Genomic DNA, 18,964 nt, shown 5'->3' with positions numbered 1-18,964 from the left:
AGGACCACAACGCCAGAAGCTCACTGCTGCCTCAGGGGTCACCCTCCTGACCTCTCATGACCCATGTGTTTCACTTGTGTCTGAACTTTACATATGTGGAGTCATGTGTACTCTTTTGTGGCTGATGTCTGTGGGCATTTGTGTTGTGTCCAGCTTGGAGCTTTGGCAGATAGAACTGCTGGGAATTTTCTTGTTCCTGTGCATTGTTTCTGTTGAGTACATGCTGAAGAATGGAAACACCAGATCAGGGTAGGTGTGTCTTTAGTGTTAGATACAACCAGTTTCTCCAAATGCCAGCAGTGGATGAGAGGTTCCCCAAGAGTCTTTTCAAGCCACCCCCACTGGGAGCTAGTCAGGGAACAGATCACGTAGGGTGTCTGGCAGAGCCCGGCAAGCAGTGGACACCTGACTCGCCACGAGACCCCTTCTCTCTTTCCAAGTCCACGTTGTTTTCTTTGTCCTTAGAAATTTGTATTGACCCATAAGAAACCTCTGAGTTGATATATTTTTTTTTTTTTTTTGGAACGGAGTTTCGCTCGTTACCCAGGCTGGAGTGCAATGGCGCGATCTCGGCTCACCGCAACCTCCGCCTCCTGGGTTCAGGCAATTCTCCTGCCTCAGCCTCCTGAGTAGCTGGGATTACGGCACGCGCCACCATGCCTAGCTAATTTTTTGTATTTTTGGTAGAGACGGGTTTCACCATGTTGACCAGGATGGTCTCGATCTCTTGACCTTGTGATCCACCCGCCTCGGCCTCCCAAAGTGCTGGGATTACAGGCGTGAGCCACCGCTCCCGGCCCCTGATCTTTTTTTTATACATGATACATTATTTTCCATTAAAATTTTTTAAAATAGTGATACATTCACAAGGTTCAAAAGTGAAAAAGTATATAAAGATATTCCACAAAGATTCTCTTTCCTCTTCCTGTCCCTCATCTGCCTTGTTCTCACTATCAGTAGTTTCTATTCTTATTTCCTCCTTAGACAAAAGGTAGCATAATGCACACCATGTTCTATGGCTTATGGCTTTTTTTTTACTTAATCTTGTGGTTCGAGTGTCTTTCTGTAAGTACAGAACTTCCTCATCTCTTTTTTCTTTTAAATAGCTGAAGAATAGTGTTTGGTTTTTTTTTTTTTTTTGAGACGGAGTTTTGCTCTTGTTACCCAGGCTGGAGTGCAATGGCACAATCTCGGTTCACCGCAGCCTCTGCCTCCTGGGTTCAAGCAGTTGTCCTGCCTCAGCCTCCCGAGTAGCTGGGACTACAGGCGTGCACCACCATGCTCGGCTAATTTTTTTAGTAGAGACGGGGTTTCACCATGTTGACCAGGATGGTCTCGATCTCTTGATCTTGTGATCCACCCGCCTTGGCCTCCCAAAGTGCTGGGATTATAGGCTTGAGCCACCGCACCCGGCCTGAATAGTGTGTTTTATAGAGTTGCCAGCATTTATCTAGCTGGGCACCTACTGATGGACTTTCGGTTGTTTTGTTTGTAGTCGGACGATGAAGGCAGCCAGGAGAAAGGAGGGGATGACGGCCAGCAGAAGTTCATTGCTCATGTCCCCGTGCCCTCACAGCAAGAGGTAGGACCACAGCTAAGAACTGCCCGGGCACCAGGGGCTTCTCTAAAGCAGACTGCACAGAGCGCTGTAGTGGGTTTTCATTTTCCTTCCTACCCATCAGGGCAGCTCAGGATCCTGACCACATGACACCTGTGGTTGTACTCATAATAGGGTGTGGGATCCAAAAAGGGCAGGACCTTCTGCTCTAGACCATTCTATTGTTCAAATTTTTCCAGTGGAGGGAGTTGGGACTCTTGGAGACTATTCTGGGTATTTAAATCAGACTTCTCAATGGACTTTTCCCATGGGGACTTCCTCCTGGCTGAGTCTGGCAGGGGTTGAAGGTCTTTGCTAAGGAGTGAGCCCTGCACTCTTAATTTCCACAGATTGAGGAGGCACTGGTGCGAAGGAAGAAAATGGAACTCCTCCAGAAGTATGCAAGCGAGACCCTGCAGGCCCAGAGTGAAGAAGCCAGAAGGCTCCTGGGGTATTAGGGCCCAGCTGGGGCTCTCCTCAGAGTTCTTCCATCCCCCAGTAGCCCTGCAAGACCCAAGGCTGCAGACAGGCAGGCCATTGCTGTGAGGCCTCCTGCCCTGTTCTCCGCCTTTCTTCCCTCTCCTTCTTATCCTGTGCTGACCCGGGGGTAGGGGTCTGTCCCTGGCCTCCCTGGTAGATTTTGTACACATATTTTGCTACTGTGTGGATCCATTTATTTTTTATTGTGGAGTGTATACAACAGGTTGCGAACTGGCTGCCTGTGTCTTATTTTGCCTTGCACTGTGATTTTTGTGAGGAGAAGAATCAATTAGTGGCTAACATTTTAAAATGCAATTTTTCAGCTGGGCGTGGTGGCTCACACCTGTAATCCCAGCACTTTGGGAGGCTGGGGCGAGAGGATCACGAGGTCAGGAGTTCTAGACCAGCCTGAACCAACATAGTGAAATCCCATCTCTACTAAAAATACAAAAATTAGCTGGGCATGGTGGCGTGTGCCTATAATCCCAGCTACTCAGGAGGCTGAGGCTCAAGAATTGTGGTGAGCGGAGACCGTGCCACAGCACTCCAGCCTGGGTAACAAAGCGAGATTCCGTCTCAAACAAACAAACCAACAAAAATGCAATTTTTCTTTCTTTTTTTTTTTAAAATCTTTTATTTCCTTCTCCCAAAAATGCAGTTGTTCTAAAAGACACATCTCTTGAAAAATGAGTGTGATGTGTCAGCCCTGGGCACATACCCCACAGGTCAATGACCAGATCCCTCTGTGTCGAGTGCTGCTCTGGGCTCTCTGTGTGCACCCCTCCGCCTGCTCCACTCATTCCTCCCTGGGTGGTAGGAATTTGAGTTTGCTACTCCTGTTTTATAACCTGTTTTGCAGAGACCTATTTTATTAAAGATTTTTATAAGAAAGGGAAAACTCCATGTGTTCAGCTTGTTCCCTGGGCTGACTGCTCTAAGGTGACATTGGCCTTAAGATGTATGGCCAATCACTGAAGGGCAGTGCTATCCTGCAGGGGAATCCCTGAAGCCCCAGCTCCAAGTGTGGCAAGGACAGGACCAGATCCCAGGAGCCTAGGATGGGGAAGCTGATCCACCGTGGCCTCCGTGACCACAGCTTTAGACAGGGCTGCTTGCAGTGGGCTGCACCATGGCCTGTTGAAAGCACACAGTGGACACCAACTGATTCTAGAGCTTCCTCTGAGCTGGGACTTAGCTCTCCAGTGGGGAACCATGGTCAGCAGCTGCAGCCACTGGGCAGGATGGGGCCTGGCCTCCTGCCCTCTGCAAGGTCACTAGAGTGTCTGGGAGCTCAGGGTCAGGGCCAGATGGCTGTTTCCGGGGCCAGGGCTCCAGCTCAGGCTGTTTGGGAACAGGAGCCCATCACACAGCAGAATGCCTGAGACGGTTGGTCTGCAGGGAGCAGCTCAGTCTGAGGGTGGCAGAGCCACGTGTGGCTCTGGGTCAGGGGAGAGTGGCCAGTGCTGGGCCCTCTCTAAGGAACCTGAGGGCCACAGGCTCTGTGGAAAGGGTCTGAGTGAGGGAGTCGGGACCTAGCGGGTAGGGAACTTGATTGAGGACGCTCCCTGTGGTCACAAGGGGAGGTCCAGGCAGGACCAGGTCAGGAGGAGGCTGGGGCAGAAGCCCAGGCAGGAGGTGGGTGGGCTGGGTGGGGACAGGAGTGGCAAGGGTATAGGTGAGGATGGGGAAGGGGCCCCCTTGCCTCCTGGCTTCCCTGAGGGCAGGGCTGGCCAATCCCAGCCCTCAGCCGAGCCCAGGGGCAAATGTGTGCAGGGAGGAGGGGGCTCCAGGTTGGAGCTTTGGGAGCCCTTGGAGGCAGCAAGGCAGACTCAGCTCTGGAACTCAGCACCCAGCCTGGGCCTGCAGCGGGGGCTCAGGAGTGAACGTCGTGGGGGCTCTGAGCAAGACCCTTCGGGCCCCAGCCTCAGCTTTCATACTTTGAAATCGAGGACTGGACTCGTGCTGTCTGAGTTTGCCCTGGGGTCTGGGCCGTCCTGTGGTTTGTGCAGAGGTCTCAGAGGGCCCTAGGGACAGACTGACCCAGGTCTGAGCCTCTGGGGAGCACAGGGGTGGTCAGGCTCAGACAGGCCTGGTTATGGGTTTGTCTTCCAAGGGGCACATGTGCACTCTTGTGCTTCCTGGCATTTAGAAGAGAGTGGGAAATTCAGACATCAGGCCTTCCTTCTCCCTGGGAAGGATGGCAGGTGCCTGGAGCCAGGCCTGTCTTGAAAGCCAAGGGCTCTGGGCCTTCCTCCTCCAGTCCCCTGTTCCAGGCCTTCAGTGCACAAAAGTGCTCCCCTCCTGGGATCTCTTCAGGGCTCCCTGGGATGCAAAGGGGCCGGGGATTAGGATTCCACATTTGAGGAAACAGGCTGAGAATGGAGAAGCATCCAGGTGGACATCCTCTAGGTGTCCCTGGCAGAGGCCCTTGCTACTTATCTGCACAAAGGCCCTAGAGGTGAGAGAGGGTCTCAGCAGGGCTCCAGCCCCAGGCCTGGAAACAGCTGGGGTTGGGGGAATGTGGCTGGTGGGTGTGGTCATCAAGGCAACAGAACCAATCTCAGGAGGCTTTGGTTAATAAAATCTGCTGAATGGTTTTTTAAAAAAATGGTTAATCAAGAAAGGCTTTGGCTCTGCTTGTGGTTTCCTGAAAAGCTACTTTTTCGTAGTCACGTTTCCATCAACTTCCTTCTCTCACATTGTCTGTCCTCCTGTGTCTAAAACACACCGTCTCCCTCCTGTTTTGCTTTAAGACTAGTCACAGCATCCTCACCCAGGCCTCAGACTGCCCTCCTCCTGGACCTCCTCTCCTGCACCCCCAACTGCCTGGCCCCACCTACCCTTGGGCAATTTATAAACAAGGAAAAGATGAAATCCTTTCTCCTCTTGCCCTGCACTCACCCTGTAGTACTGCACATGCCCACCCCATTCCCTGAAACCCTGGCAGGTTCTGGACACAGAGCTGGGGCTTCTCACCCTGCTCTCTGCACAGCACTGAAAGCAGGAAACCACTTGGATAGACATCAGGCCTGGCCCAGCACCCAGCTGACTTTCAACCAGAGGGATCTATGGGGGCAGGCAATGCCACCCAGCCCCTTCTGGCATCTCCACACTTGCTGCCTGCCTGCTCCACTCAAAAGGATGCAAAGTGTGGTGTCCGTGGAGGGCTGGCCCGGTGCTGAGTTCTGCTTCTCTGCCACAACTCCTGGGGCTTTTAGCAGGTGCTGTAGTCTCTGAGCCTGGGTTTCCTCTCCCACAAAATGAGCTGTGGGAAGGGCAGAGCTGCTTACAGTTCTCTCTAGCAGAGCCAGGATAGAAGTCTGTGAAAAACTCGTGTGTTTGAGTGGCTGGGAAATCAGGTGAGGGGCTGTGAGGGGAAGAGATGATGCTGGGAGAAAAGGAGCCTTGAATGTGTGTACATTCCTGAGAGTCTGGGGCTTGGCACTGAACTTGCTTGAGCAGGAAATGCCTTTGTAAGATCCCTTCTAGCAGCAGATTGGGTAAGGGTAGGGGTTGTGCTGGGGGACTAGAAACAGACCAGGGAGGAAGCCAATCTGATTCTCTAAGGAATGGCTGGGCTTGGTCAGGGGCTAGCAGTAGAGGTGTGAGTTGGGATACCGAGGTGCTGACCCCTGTATTTTGAGTCAGATCCTCAAGCGTGAGACCAGTGCCATCAACAGAAGCAGCAAGAGTGGAGGTGCTCATTTGGCCCATATTTATGACATTTCAGGATTCTGGGAGGAGAGAATGGATGCTTGTGTTTGATCACCAGGTAAGTGCAGATGGGCTGTCTATGGAGGAGCCTTTCCAGTCAGCAGCCAGCACCAGCCAGAGTGCTGAAGTTTATGACTGCTGTAGCCAATTTCTGCTTTATTCCTAGTTTTAATTTTCTAATATTTTGTAGCAAGCACCCTTCCATATGAAAGACACAGGGTATTGTGGTTGGCGTCTGGCCTTCATGGTGTTTTTTCACCTTTTTTTTCTGATTGAGGACACATTTTCAGCACTAGCCTTGGCATCACCACATAAAGAAAATTTGGGGCTGGGCATGGTGGTGCACACCTGTAATCCCAGCACTTTGGAAGGCCAAGGCAGAAGAATCATTTGCTTGAGCCCAGGAGTTCAAGACCAGCCTGGGCAACATAATAAGACCTCTTCTCTACAAAAAATTAACAAATTAGCTGGATGTGATGCATGCCTGTAGTCCCAGGCCTGTGGTCGAGTATAAGAGGCTGAGTTGGGAGGATGGCTTGAGCCTGGGAGATTTGAGGTACCAATGAGCCATGATTGTGCCACTGTGCTCCAGCCTGGGAAACAGAGGGAGACTCTGTCTCCAAAAAAAAAAAAAAAAAAAAAAAAAAGGCCGGGTGTGGTGGCTCATACCTATAATTCCAGCACTTTGGGAGGCCGAAGCAGGCAGATCACGAGGTCAAGAGATCGAGACAAACATAGTGAAACTCTGTCTGTACTAAGATACAAAAATTAGCTGGGCGTGGTGGCACGAGCCTATAGACCCAGCTACTCGGGAGGCTGAGGCAGGAGAATTGCTTGAACCTAGGAGATGGAGGTTGCAGTGAGCCAAGATCACTCCAGCCTGCCACCTGGCAACAAAGCAAGACTCTGCCTCAAAAAAAAAAGAAGAAAATTTGTCTGATAGTGTTGTGTTGTAGGTTTATATTTTATATTTTAATAGTGGCAACTGTAGAAAGAAAAAGATGAAAGGAGAAAGAAGGAAGGAGAAAACCAGGTATGAATGTCCCTCTAGCCACTTGGAAGAGGTCTGATCCAGGGAACATTTCCATTATAGGATACCCTCTTTATCATCTGAGATGACACAAACAGTTAAAATGCAGTCAGCTTACCTGCCACTAGCTTTAAGAATGTTAAATTCTTGACCTATTTTAAAAAATCTGCAATACGCATTTTTTTTCAAATTTGGTGCATTAAATGAAACAAATATTTTTTAATTGCTCCATTTCAAATTAGCATGATTTCATTTCAAATAAAATGCCACTGTGCTACTCAGGAATTTACCACCAAAAGAGGAAATGTAGATATTAGTCAGCTTTGTTGAGGTATAATTTACATACCGTAAAACCCACCCTTTGTAAGTTTACATTTTAATGATTTTAATAAACTTCTAGAGTTGTGCAACCCTTACCACAGTCCAGTTTTAGAATCACCCCACAAAGGCAAGGGAGTGGTGGCTGGGCTTTCTGACAAAATCTATACTCAGACCAACATGTCCCCCATGGACCCCAATCAGTTCCAGGCTAGGGCAGTGGAAAGGCCAGTTAGCTATCCAGCCACCATCCTCCTCCATACTTCATCCTGGCTCCTGGATTCCACACAATCTTTTGCTGTGGTAGCTGCTCTGAGCTGGGGGTAGGTCTTGTTTTCTGGAGTTTGGACTTTGACCTGAGCTAGCCCCAGCATGCGGAAACTTCCATCCCATCTCCTTTTGTCTACTTCTACCCTGGAGTGGAGGTTATTTCCTGCCGCACTAGCGCTCCGCTCCCATCAGGTATACCAAAGTGGGGCTCTCAATTGCTTTTCAGTGGCACTTTGGGGTTTCCTGTCTGATTCTGTTGGGTATTTCCCATGGGAGTGGAGTACAACCTTTCAGAACAAACAACTCTTCTGCCTTCTCCATGGGGTCTGCCTTTGCAGACTGCTCATTCAGTCCCTTCCTGTCTTGACTTGAAAGGTTTGCTGGGGTCCTCATGGTGGCACTGGGGGACTTGTTCTCTGTGGAGTCTCCTTCAGCTTCTGGAAGACCCTCCCCTTTTCTCCTGGATTTTTGTCTGCTTTGTCCACAGGTGCATTACAAGGCCCCAGGAGAGTGCCCGTCTGTAGTAGGCATTCATCAAATGTGTTGAATACCTGGAATTGGAGTGCCACAAGGGAGCTGCCTGGAGGGCTCAGGGGTGCTGTCAATTCCTTCTCATCTTGGGAGCTGGGAGGCCTAGTCCTATTGGATCTAGTGTAAGCTTCTTACAGATGTTTGGATCTCCTTTCTCTGAGGGGCCCTAGTTCCCTGAGCCAACTTAGGAGCTGATCTGCCCTTCGGCAGAGTCTCTCTGTTCCTCTTCCTAGACTCCTGCTTTTTGGCTGGGTCACTTTCCCAGCTGGGCCTGTAGCAGTTCTGAGCTGGGCCATCCAGCCATTTGATAGCTGCTTTGGAGATGAGAGGTCCCAGCTACTCCTTCTGGCCTAGCTTCCCATCAAATGGGGTCTTGGGTCCTCTCCTCACAAGGATTTTGGCCTCTTCTGCAGTTTTGTAGCCAGCCTGGATTCTGGCCTTCTGCAGCCTGCTCCCTCCCTTCCCTTCTGCCCCTGGGAAGAGTAACCTCTGCCACTGCCGGGGAGGGGGACTCTGCAATGCCTGTTCGTCAGAGTAGGCATTCAGGTGACACTGCCATGGTCGTCCTCTTCCCCGTGATCCATTCCGGAGGGGGTCATTCCATGTTCAGGCCAGCAGGCCCAGAGCTCCCGTCATTGCCTCTGCCTGTTCCTGACTGGAGGTCTGGGAGGCAGCACGTAGGGGAGCCTGGGCAGGTGGACCCGGCCTGGGTGGGGGGCAGGCAGGTGGCGCGGGACACCACCTGGGGTCCCAGATGAGGAAGGGTCCTGGTGGGCAGTGGTTTAAGGGCCAAGCGGATCTGCGGTGTGGGCGCGCCGGGGTGTTGATCAGGAAGGGGGCAAGGGTGCTGAGGGCGGGGTTGTCTGGGGGCGGGGTTTAGGGCGGAGTCGGGATTGGGCGGAGTCGGGGTCGGGGCTGAGGTGGGCCTGTGGGCGGAGTCGAGGTTGGGCAGAGGGCGGAGTCGGGGCGGTGGGTTGAGGTGGGCCTGAGGGCGGAGTCGAGGTCGGGCTGAGGGCGGAGTCGGGGCGGATTGAGGTAGGTCTGAGGGCGGAGTCGAGGTCGGAGTTGAGGGCGGGGCCGTAAGCGGAACCGGGGTCGGGCTGAGGTGGGCCGGAGGGTTGGGCCCAGGGGACGGAGTGGGTGCCGGGCTGAGTGGGGAACCGGAGTGGGGCGGAGTCGGGGACAGTCTAGGGCGGGCCTACAGGCCGGACTGGCCTGGCGCGGAGCTGAGGGCCGGTCGGAGTTTTGCGGAGGGCCGGGTTTGGCGGGTCCGGGGCGGAGCCGAACCCGCAGGGCTCCGGGTTCGGGCGGGGCCGAGCCGAGCCGGGGCGGGGCCGAGGCCGAGGCAGGCGGTCGGCTGCGCTGGGGGTTCAGGTGTTGCGGCTGCTCCACGTAGCTAGACGGCCTGCAGGCTGGAGCGAGCGGAGCTTGGCCCGCGGCTTGCGTGAGCTCAGACCGTCCTAGCGTCCAGAGCGCCTGTCCTTCGGCTCTCTCTAGGCCATGGCGGGGCCGGGCCCGGGCCCGGGGGACCCGGACGAGCAGTACGATTTCCTGTTCAAGCTGGTGCTGGTGGGCGACGCGAGCGTGGGCAAGACGTGCGTGGTGCAGCGCTTCAAGACCGGCGCCTTCTCGGAGCGCCAGGGAAGCACCATCGGCGTCGACTTCACGATGAAGACGCTGGAGATCCAGGGCAAGCGGGTCAAGGTGGGAGGCTGGCCAGGGCCCCTGGAAGGCGCTCTCTCGGCGGGCGGGGCGGGGGGCAGCGGAGCCCCAGGCCGCCGCGAGCGCCCCCCGTGTCCGTCTGAGGTTTCCTTTGGCTTCCTCTTTTTCCTTTCTCCGGTCGGAGCAATCCTGGGCCCCGGGGTCTGGGCCGGGTTCGAGTCCTCAAAGCCCAGGCCTTGGGTTGCGGGGAGGAGTGAGGGAGTGTGGAGGAGGCGGCCCTGCCCTCTGGAGCTCACACCGTGGGGGGACTGTGCTCCAAAATAACTTTAGCCTTTAGGAGGCAAGGGGTTAGACTCCCCTGCTCCAGGTACCAGCGGAGCGCCTCGGGGTGCGGAGACCAGACGCCCCCGCGCCCCCCACCGCGGTGGCAGCCCCCAGGTCGGCCCACCGGCGGGGCACTCAGCCAGAGAACTGCACCCGCTAAGGACTAGGAGCGATCAGGAAGTAGTTGCTTCTAGCACCGGAGGGCCAAAACTTTTTGTCAGAATTTCCGGCCTGGCCACGCCTCCCTGCAGTCTCTTTGTGGACCTGGTGGTGGAACTTTACTCCACTAGGGCCAGCCCCGGTTCCCTCCCCCAGCTAGAGTTTGATAGAAACTGAAAACTTCACAGATACCGGAAGGTGGGGGAGAGGATCAATCTTTGGCAATGACTCCGAATAAAAACAGCAGGATATGGTTGCCACAGTGTCCTGGCAGTGGCTTGATAAATATTTGTAATGAATGAAATCAGAGTTTCTTAATCTAGGTGTAAGTACTCCCTAATCAACTAGGAGACCCTGGGCTGAAGGCACTCAGTAACTTTTCTGAACCGCACTGTACAGCAATCTTTGGTTGCTTTCATGGTTTCGAGTCCCCATGATCTTCAGGACACCTTTCAGAGCGCAGGTACGGGAGGCTCTCTGCCAGGGAGATGGGAGTCACTTGAGCCTTGCTGCTGCTGGGCTCTGCCTCTCGGAGTAGCTCTAGGCCTGCTCCTTGTTGCCTTTGGCTAGGACACGTAGCTCTTTGTCTTTGTTTCTGTAAAATTGGGATAATTTCTGGGTGTTGCCTTCCTCTTGCCCTACGATAGAGAAAAAAGTAAGTCAACAGCCTTTATGTGACCACAGTGCCTCTCAGATGTGACAGCGAAGCAGAAACTCCTGCCTGAGGGTTTTTTTTTAAATAGTCTTCTGGGGTCTGTGTTTTGGTCTCCATGGATGGAAAAGAGCAAGGTGCAGAAGGCAGCTTTGAGTCACTTGGGACCACCCTTTTGGAGCAAGTAGCCAGGGAAAGGCTGGAGTGGGTGTAGTATCCGTTAATGAGTGTGTGCCCAGTGATGATGCCAGCAGCTGCAGGGAAAGGGGAGTGTGAAAATACAGGCCAAAGAGCAGTGGTGTCCTCACGAGCTGTAGGCCTGTGCCCGGAGCGTCTGTGGTGACCCAATGCTGACGGTGGTCAGGGAGCGGGCAGGGTTCCTGTTTACCTGTCGAGATAACAGCCTGTGCCCCAGCAAACCTCCCAGTTTACTGTGCACAGGTTATGCAATGCAGAACTGGGCAGTTCTTTATTTCCTTTCCTTATGGTTGCCTCCAGGTTGTCCTTCCTAGGAGGCAGCCTGTGTGCCGGGAAGCAGAAGAGCTGTGTAGCTATGGTAAAACCTCTCCAAGTTATAGCTGCTGCCCTTCTTGAGAGGCTGTTGGGAGCCAGATAGGTTACAGGTGCATTCTCTGCTGACTGATGGGAATTCTTAGCCCCACTCACATGGGATGGAGCCTGGGCTCACAGCTAAGAAGTGACAGGTGGGAATATTTTTCCCAGTTTTTCTGACTCCAAAGCAGGAGTTTTCCTCCCGCCGCAGCCAACAAACAGCTTTTCAGAATCGCATTGTCTGGAGTGGGGAAGCCTCTGGCAGTTGTTTACCTCTTATTTTGCAGTCAGGAAAACCTGAAGTCTAGCCCATTCCAGAGGCTCCAAATTAAAGCTGGGCAGCCGTGAACCTGAGGGAACACTGTCCTTCGAGTCAGGATTCCTGGGGTCCACTGCCTCAGCAGGAGCAAGCTGTTTTCCCCCCTCCATCTGTAAAGTGCCTCTGAGTAGTCTTTTGGCAGTGTGATTTTTAAGTCAAGTTTTTTTAGGTCTAATTTACACACAGTAAACCATTACCACTTGAGGTGCACAGGTCTATAAACTTGACAAACATACACAGACATGCAACCACACAACAACCAAGATCGAGAATTTTTCCACCAACCCAGAAAGTTCCTTTTGTTCCTTTGTAGTCAGTTCCTTTCACCCCATCCTCTGGCAACCCCCTGATCTGTTTTTTGTCCCTGTAGTTTCAGCAGTGTGATTTTAACTGAAACCCTTGATGAACCAGAGTTTATTGTTGTTTTTTCTGTGAAAAGCAAGTGCACATCAGGGATTTAGTTTAAAACCTTCCCAGGATCTTGGCGTGGTGGTTCATGCCTGTAATCCCAGCACTTTGGGAGGCTGAGGCAGGAAGATTGCTTGATGCCAGCAGTTCTAGATAAGCCTGACCAGCATAGTGAGACTCAGTATCTGTTATAAAATAAAATAAACCTTCCCAGGGCCTGTCCTGGAAGCCTGGGATGCTTGTCTAACAAGCATCCAGTCTTATCTCCTAGAGCTTTACCTGTGATTCTTTACAATGATGCTGGGTTTTATTAGAGCTTGAGAAAGCTTAGAGATGGGTCGGTGGTTTTCTAGCTCTTCTGAGCTTGGAGGTACCAAAAGGTAAGGAGAAAGGCCAAGAGGGCAGAGAGAGGGTCAGAGGGCTTTAATTAGCTTCCCAACCAGTCAGAGCAGTACCTTTATCTAGTTGTATATTGAAGTTCTACTTCTTGTTATTTGACTAAAGAGTTTTGCTGCTATAAAAATAAAACATTTAAGAATCACAGATTTAATCAAATTATTTCTGTAGCCACTTCCCATTACAGCCAGAATAACCTCCAGATACCTTCCCCAAAGAGATGGACCTCTGGAAGGAGACAAAGTTGGAGAGGCAGACAGAGGCCCATCTCTACCCTTTACTGCCTGCTCTCTAGCCTTACTAGCCCTTCAACATGCCAGGCTCACCCCTGCCTCGGGACCTTTGCATCTGATCCCCTGCCCATCATACTCTGCCTCTAGATCTCCATGTAACTGCTACATCTTCCTAGAGGCTTTCGCTGACCTCCCAGGTCCTCTATTATGTAACTCTGTTGTGTCTGGTTATAACACTTACCAGAGCTTCAAATTAACTGGTTTGTTTGTCTCCCCCTCTAGAAGGTAAGCTCTTTGAAGACACAGGGATCCAGTGGGCCAGTGTTAAACACATGGTGTCCAGTATGTGCCTGTTAATTGGTTCCTTTATAGAGAAGAAGCTGAGGCCAAGGTCACTTACAAGTCTGTGGCAAAATCCAGGGTTTGGCTGGCTCCTAAGCCCAGTCCTCGTTTTTACACTTGACCACCCTTCTGATTTGCTCTGAGTTCATGAAGATGACCCTGAGATTCATTCTCTGAGTGAATGGATCTAATAAAAATGCAGTTATGGTCATTGTACTCACTGAGAGAAGAATGTGGAATGGGGCATTTTAGAAAGATTTGGTTTGACATTTGAAGAGTTTTAGGGTATTTATCAGTTATTAACAAGAACGTGTAGATATACCCAATAGCTCATAGACGCTGCTGTATGAGTCAGTAAGTGTTTGTATATGGTCATCATTTTCAGTGTTCTTGTGGATGCATTTGGCTCTAGCTATGAGAACGGGACTTAGAAAGTGAATCTGAGTGCTGCTTCTCTTACATACTATGAAGTCTCTGACAGAGAGCACTGGACTAGGAGTCTGAAGAATCTGGGTCTTCAACCCTACCACAATCTTGGGCACTTATTTTTTTCTCCTTGGAGCCTCTGACTTCCTCATCTGTGAAATGGGACTAATAATCTTTTTTTTTTTTTTTTTACTTCTCTACACGTTTATTGTTCTTTTTTTTTTTTAATGAGAGAAAGAAAGAAAGAGAAAGAAAAAGGAGAGAGAACAGGATTCTTGCTCTATTGCCCGGGCTGGAATGCAATCTAAAAATAGGTATTAAAAACCTCTTTTATGCCGATAATTGTGCTTAACAACGGAGACAGGAAGGAATAAGGGAAGAAAATAACCAACAGCCAACCAATATTTCGTTTAAGTCTGTGAAATGCTATGCAAATGCTGAAGAGTGATTTACTTCCAATTATATAGTCACTTTCAAAATAGGTGTAATATGATACTGAGAAAAATGTATGTTCTGTGGACCTGGGGTGGAGAATTCTATAAATATTCACTAAGTTTACTTATTCCAGGTCTAAGTTCAAATCATAGATGTCCCTATTAATTTTCTATGTCGTTGATCTATCGAATATTAACAACGTGGTGTCAAAATCTCCCGCTATTATTGTGCGGGAGTCCAGGTCTCTTTATAAGTCATTAAAAACTTGTCTTATGTATCTGGGTGCTCCTGTATTGGGTGCATATATATTAACTCCTGTTGTTGCATTGATCCTTTTACCATTATGTAATGTCCTTCTTTGTTTGTTTCTTTTAGTCTTTGTTACTATTAAAGTCTATTTGGTGAGAGATGAAAGTTACAACTACTGTTTTTTTTTGTTGTTGTTGTTTTTGCTCTCCATTTAATTGGTGAATCTTCCTCTATCCCTTTGTTTTGAGTCTTTGTATGTCATTGCTTGTGAAATAGATCTGGATACAGCATACCGATGGGTTTTGACTTTTTATTCAATTTACCTGTGTCTTTGGGGCATTTAATCCATTTAAATTTAGAATTAATATTTGTGAGTTAAATATTGTCATTGAATGCTAGCTGGCTATTTTGCTCATTAGTTGATGTAGATTCTTCATTAAAGAGATACTCTTTACGTTTTGGTAAGTTTTTGGGATGACTGATACTGGTTGTTCCTTTCTGTTTGTAGTGCTTCTTTCAGAAGCTCTTGTAAAGCAGGCCTGGTGGTGATGAAATCTCTGAGTGCTTGCTTGTTCGCGAAAAATTTTATTTTTCCTTCGCTTATGAAGCTTAGTTTGGCGGGATATGAGATTCTGGGTTGAAAATTCTTTTCTTTGAGGATATTGAATATTGACCCCCACTCTCTTCTAGTTTGTAGGGTTTCTGGTGAGAGGTCTGCTGTGAGTCTGATAGGCTTCCCTTTATGGGTAACGTGACCTTTCTCTCTAGCTGCCCTTAGAATTTTCTCCTTTATTTCAACCCTAGTGAATCTAGCGATTATGTGTCTTGGAGTTGCTCTACTTGAGGAATATTTTTGTGGTGTTCTCTGGATTAGCTGGAGTTAAGTATTGTCCTGCCTTACTAGATTAGGAAAGTTTTCCTGAATAATATCCTGAAGAATATTTTCCAACTTGGATTCATTCTCTTCATGAGATTCAGGTATACCTATCAATCGTAAATTAGGTCTTTTCACATAGTCCCATATTTCTTGGAGACTTTGCTCATTCCTTTTTACTCTTTCTTCTCTAATCTTGTCTTCTCATTTCATTTCATTAAGTTGGTCTTCGAACTCTGATATCCTTTCTTCTGCTTGATCAATTTGACTGTTAAAACCTGTGCATACTTTGCAAAGTTCTCGTATTGTGTTCTTCAGTTCCATTAATTCACTTATATTCCTAAGTTGTCTATTCTCATTAGCATTTCGTCAAATCTTTTTTCAAGGTTCTTAGTTTCTTTACATTGGGCTAGAACATGTTCTTTTAGTTCACTAAAGTTCCTTATTATCCACTTTCTGAAGCCTAAATCTGTGAATGGAACACACTCGTTCTCCATCAGGCCTTGTTCTCTTGTTGATGAGGAACTGTGATCCCCTGTAGAAGGAGAGGCATTCTGATCTTGGGTATTCTCAGCCTTTTTACGCTGGTTTCTTCCCATCATTGTGAGTTCATCCACCCGTCGTCTTTGTAATTGCCTACTTTCAAATTAGGTCTCTGAGTGGACGTCCAACTTGTTGATTCCCAGTGCCGAAATCTGAGCCACCCACTGCGCCGGCCAAAACAGCGGCATCAAGATTCGTGGTGCTTTTCTGCCTGGGAATCTCCGGTCTGGCTTCCCTCTTGAGTCCCTTCTTCAATCAGGTAAATGGGCGACTCTGCCTTCCCGGAGCTCCAAAGGGGACCAAAAGGGGACCCAGTCCCGTTTACTCTGCACCAAGAACCGCTGCGCCAGGGCGCCGGCAAAACCGCCACACTGGCCACAAGAGTTGCCCTGGCAACCTGTGGGGCTTCTCTGCTGGGAATCTTCCGGTCCATGGGAAATTCGTCTGAAAGTGTGGCATCCTCCCGCTCTGTGCGCCTTCTCTGGGAGCTACAATCCCAAGCTGCTAGTGATCAGCCATCTTGGATCTCTCTTCCCAGAACCAGGACTGATAATCTTTGCTTTACCTCCTTCTTAGGGTTGTTGGAAAACTTTGGACATGCTTAAAATCGTTTAAAGTTACCTTATTTTTGAATAGCTAAACCATTCATATGGTTCAAATTTCAAAATTTTAAAAACTTCAAAGAGTATGCAGTGAAAAGTCTCCCTTCTGTGTTTGTCCCGTAAGCCACCCAGTGTCCTCTAAGAAGAACCCATTAGTGTAACCCATTTCTTATTTAAAAACAAAGATTTATAAATATAAACATAGTAAATATAAATAAATATAACAAATATAAATATATATATATTATTATTGCTGCAGTTACTGTTTTCCTCCTAGATGAGACAGATTAGGTCTAAATTTGCCCCTCCCCCACACCACTCCTCCCCACCTCGGTGTCCTCAGGAAATCTCAGCTGGCTCTAAATCCTTAAAACATTCTGAAGCTCCTCCACTCACTCTTATCTGGGACAACACAAAGGCCTGTTATGTAAACTCATTTTTGCAGATCACTAGGCACACAGGCCTCAGGTCCAGTACAGAGGTCAGCCTTGTGGAACTGTACTCCTCTATTCAGCTCTCTCTCAGGCTCGCTGTCTGCTCTCTGGAGATGCTGGCAGATCTCTCCTTCATAGAGGTAAAGTCTGCCCTTGGGCCTGGACCTCCAGATTTCAGGACCTTTGGCTTTGGCTCTCAAGCTTCCCTGGGCCCTAGGAGTCATCTTTGTTTTTGTAGCTGCTCCTGGCACTTCAAAAAGAGAGGGCGGGGTGGGATAAGAGGAAATGGTTTCTGGTTAAAGTTTGCATCTCAGTCCTTCCAATCAAGAGTCTAGTTCTGCTCATCTGTTTTTTTCCTATTTGGATAAAGTCTGACTTTTCAATTTTCATCAGAAATAGCAAAAGAACTGTTAGATAAGAAAGAAGTTCTAGGTCATGCTGATTGTCTGAAGAAATCTGTTCTTGATGCCAGGGACAGCCATCCTAATTGCAAAATAAACCTTGCCTCTGGAGGTTTCTTAGACCCCTGAGGCAGCATGTATGGTGGAGAGATAGTGGAAAGAGGGCCAGCTTTAGAATTGTACAGTACTATCTTGGCTTTGCCACATATATCATTAGTCCTCCCTTATCCTCAGTGGATATGTTCCAAGACCCCAGTGCCTGAAACCTTGGATGGTACTGAACGCTATACAGGCTATGTTTTGTCTTATACATACATCCCTGTGATAAAGTTTAATTTATGAATTAGGCACAGGAAGAGATTAACAACAATAATTAATAAAATAGAACAGTTATAACAGTATGTCAGCATCGCTACTTCTGTGATTTGTGGCCATTAGTAAGTAAAATAAGGATTCTTTGGACGCAAGCACTGTGATCCCACTACATGACTACTAAGTGATCAATGGGTGAGTACACACTGGACAAAGGGATGATTCACATCCCAGATGGGATGGAGCAGGATGGTGTGAGATTTCATCATGCTACTCAGAATGATGTGCAATTGAAAACTTATGTATTATTTCTAGACTCTTCCATTTAATATTTTTATTTGTTTTTTGAGACAGTCTTGCTCTGTCATCCAGGCAGGAGTGCAGTGGTGCGATCTTGGCTCACTGGAACCTCTGCCTCCCAGATTCAAGAGATTCTCCTGCCTCAGCTTCCCAAGTGGCTGGGATTACAGCTGCCCACCACCACACCCAGCTAATACTTGTATTTTTTGGTAGAGATGGGGTTTCACCATTTGGCCAGGCTGGTCTCAAACTCCTGACCTCAAGTGATCCGCCCATCTGGGCCTCCCAAAGTGCTGGTATTACAGGTGTGAGCCACTGTGCCTAGCCTAATTTGTATTTTTATTTTTTATTTTATTTTATTTCTTATTTTTTGAAACAGAGTTTTGCTCTTGTTGCCCAGGCTGGAGTGCAATGGCACAATCTCGGCTCACTGCAACTTCCACCTTCTGGGTTCAAGCGATTCTCTTGCCTCGGCCTCCTGAGTAGCTAGGATTACAGGCATATACCATTATGCCCCACTAATTTTGTATGTATGTATCTTTGTTTATTTATTTTGACAGAGTCTCACTCTGTTGCCCAGGCTGCAGTGCAGTGGTGCAATGTCGGCTCACTGCAACCTCTGCCTACCAGGTTCAAGCAATTCTGCCTCAGCCTCCCAAGTAGCTGGGATTACAGGTGTCTGCCACCATGCCCAGCTAATTTTTTTGTATTTTTAGTAAAGACGGGTTTTGCCATGTTGGCTGGCTGGTCTCAAACTCCTGAGCTCAGGTGATCCACCCACCTAAGCCTCCCAAAGTGTTTGGATTACAGGCATGAGCCACTGCACCTGGTCCTACTTAATATTTTTAGAGCCAAGTTGATGGCAGGTAGCTGAAACCTTGGAAAGTGAAACCACTGATAAGTGGGGGATACTGTACCATAGGCATGTAACTTCACCTCTTTAAATCTGTCTTACCTGCAAAACCCTTGCCCTTAAGGACCTGGCCCATAGTGGATCATTCACAGATGGGAACTGATATTGGTATGTAACTGCCTGATGAGAGAGATTGGCATGGGGGGACGGGTGTCAGGAAGCTTGGTTTCTCAGCCTAGTTGCCCAGCTGACTGTAAGCAAGTCACTTCATTGACCTCTTGTCTTATCAGTAAAGTGATGGTCGGTGGCAGCTGTTGGAGTATGCCTTCTGAGGTGATGTTTCTTTAAGGGTCAAGGTGCATTTTGATTGGAGAGACCTAAAAGCCTGGACTTCAGCTAACAGCACGAGGGCTCGGAGTCATTTCTCTTCCTTGCATCAGTTTCCTTGCTGTTGCGTAAGGAAGTGGGACTAGGTGATCTCAGAAGCCTCTCTAGGCTCTGTTATTCTTTGAAAAAAGGTCCTTGTCATTTCTAGTCAGATAACCTCC

General features: G+C 49.0%; 2 protein-coding genes across 5 annotated transcripts in view; both read left to right on the top strand.

The window, feature by feature from the left end:
• The window catches only part of ISY1 (ISY1 splicing factor homolog), a 32,318-nt gene extending 30,005 nt beyond the window's left edge, over positions 1–2,313 (top strand). Inside the window, exons 10-11 of the mRNA XM_012435005.2 lie at positions 1,496–1,582; positions 1,948–2,313. Of these exons, the coding sequence (XP_012290428.1) occupies positions 1,496–1,582; positions 1,948–2,055 (195 nt within the window). The 3' untranslated portion in view covers positions 2,056–2,313. The remainder of the gene's footprint in view (positions 1–1,495; positions 1,583–1,947) is intronic.
• Positions 2,314–3,730: 1,417 nt separating this feature from the next.
• The window catches only part of RAB43 (RAB43, member RAS oncogene family), a 48,281-nt gene continuing 33,047 nt past the window's right edge, over positions 3,731–18,964 (top strand). Inside the window, exons 1-3 of one of the 4 annotated variants that reach the window (XM_012435008.3) lie at positions 3,731–5,849; positions 7,897–8,062; positions 9,438–9,644. In XM_012435008.3, coding sequence (XP_012290431.1) covers positions 9,441–9,644 — 204 coding nt within the window. In that variant the 5' untranslated portion in view covers positions 3,731–5,849; positions 7,897–8,062; positions 9,438–9,440. Of the gene's footprint in view, positions 5,850–6,427; positions 8,063–9,437; positions 9,645–18,964 lie in introns of those variants that run through there. The other 3 variants (XM_012435007.3, XM_012435009.3, XR_010337238.1) reach the window with 3 other exon arrangements.

This window comes from Aotus nancymaae, unplaced genomic scaffold, assembly GCF_030222135.1.
Source record: "Aotus nancymaae isolate 86718 unplaced genomic scaffold, 86718_ANA_hifiasm-v0.15.2.pri h1tg000046l, whole genome shotgun sequence".
NCBI lineage: Eukaryota > Metazoa > Chordata > Mammalia > Primates > Aotidae > Aotus > Aotus nancymaae.
Note: the sequence above shows the minus strand (reverse complement) of the source record. Positions and strands in the feature narration are given on the sequence as shown.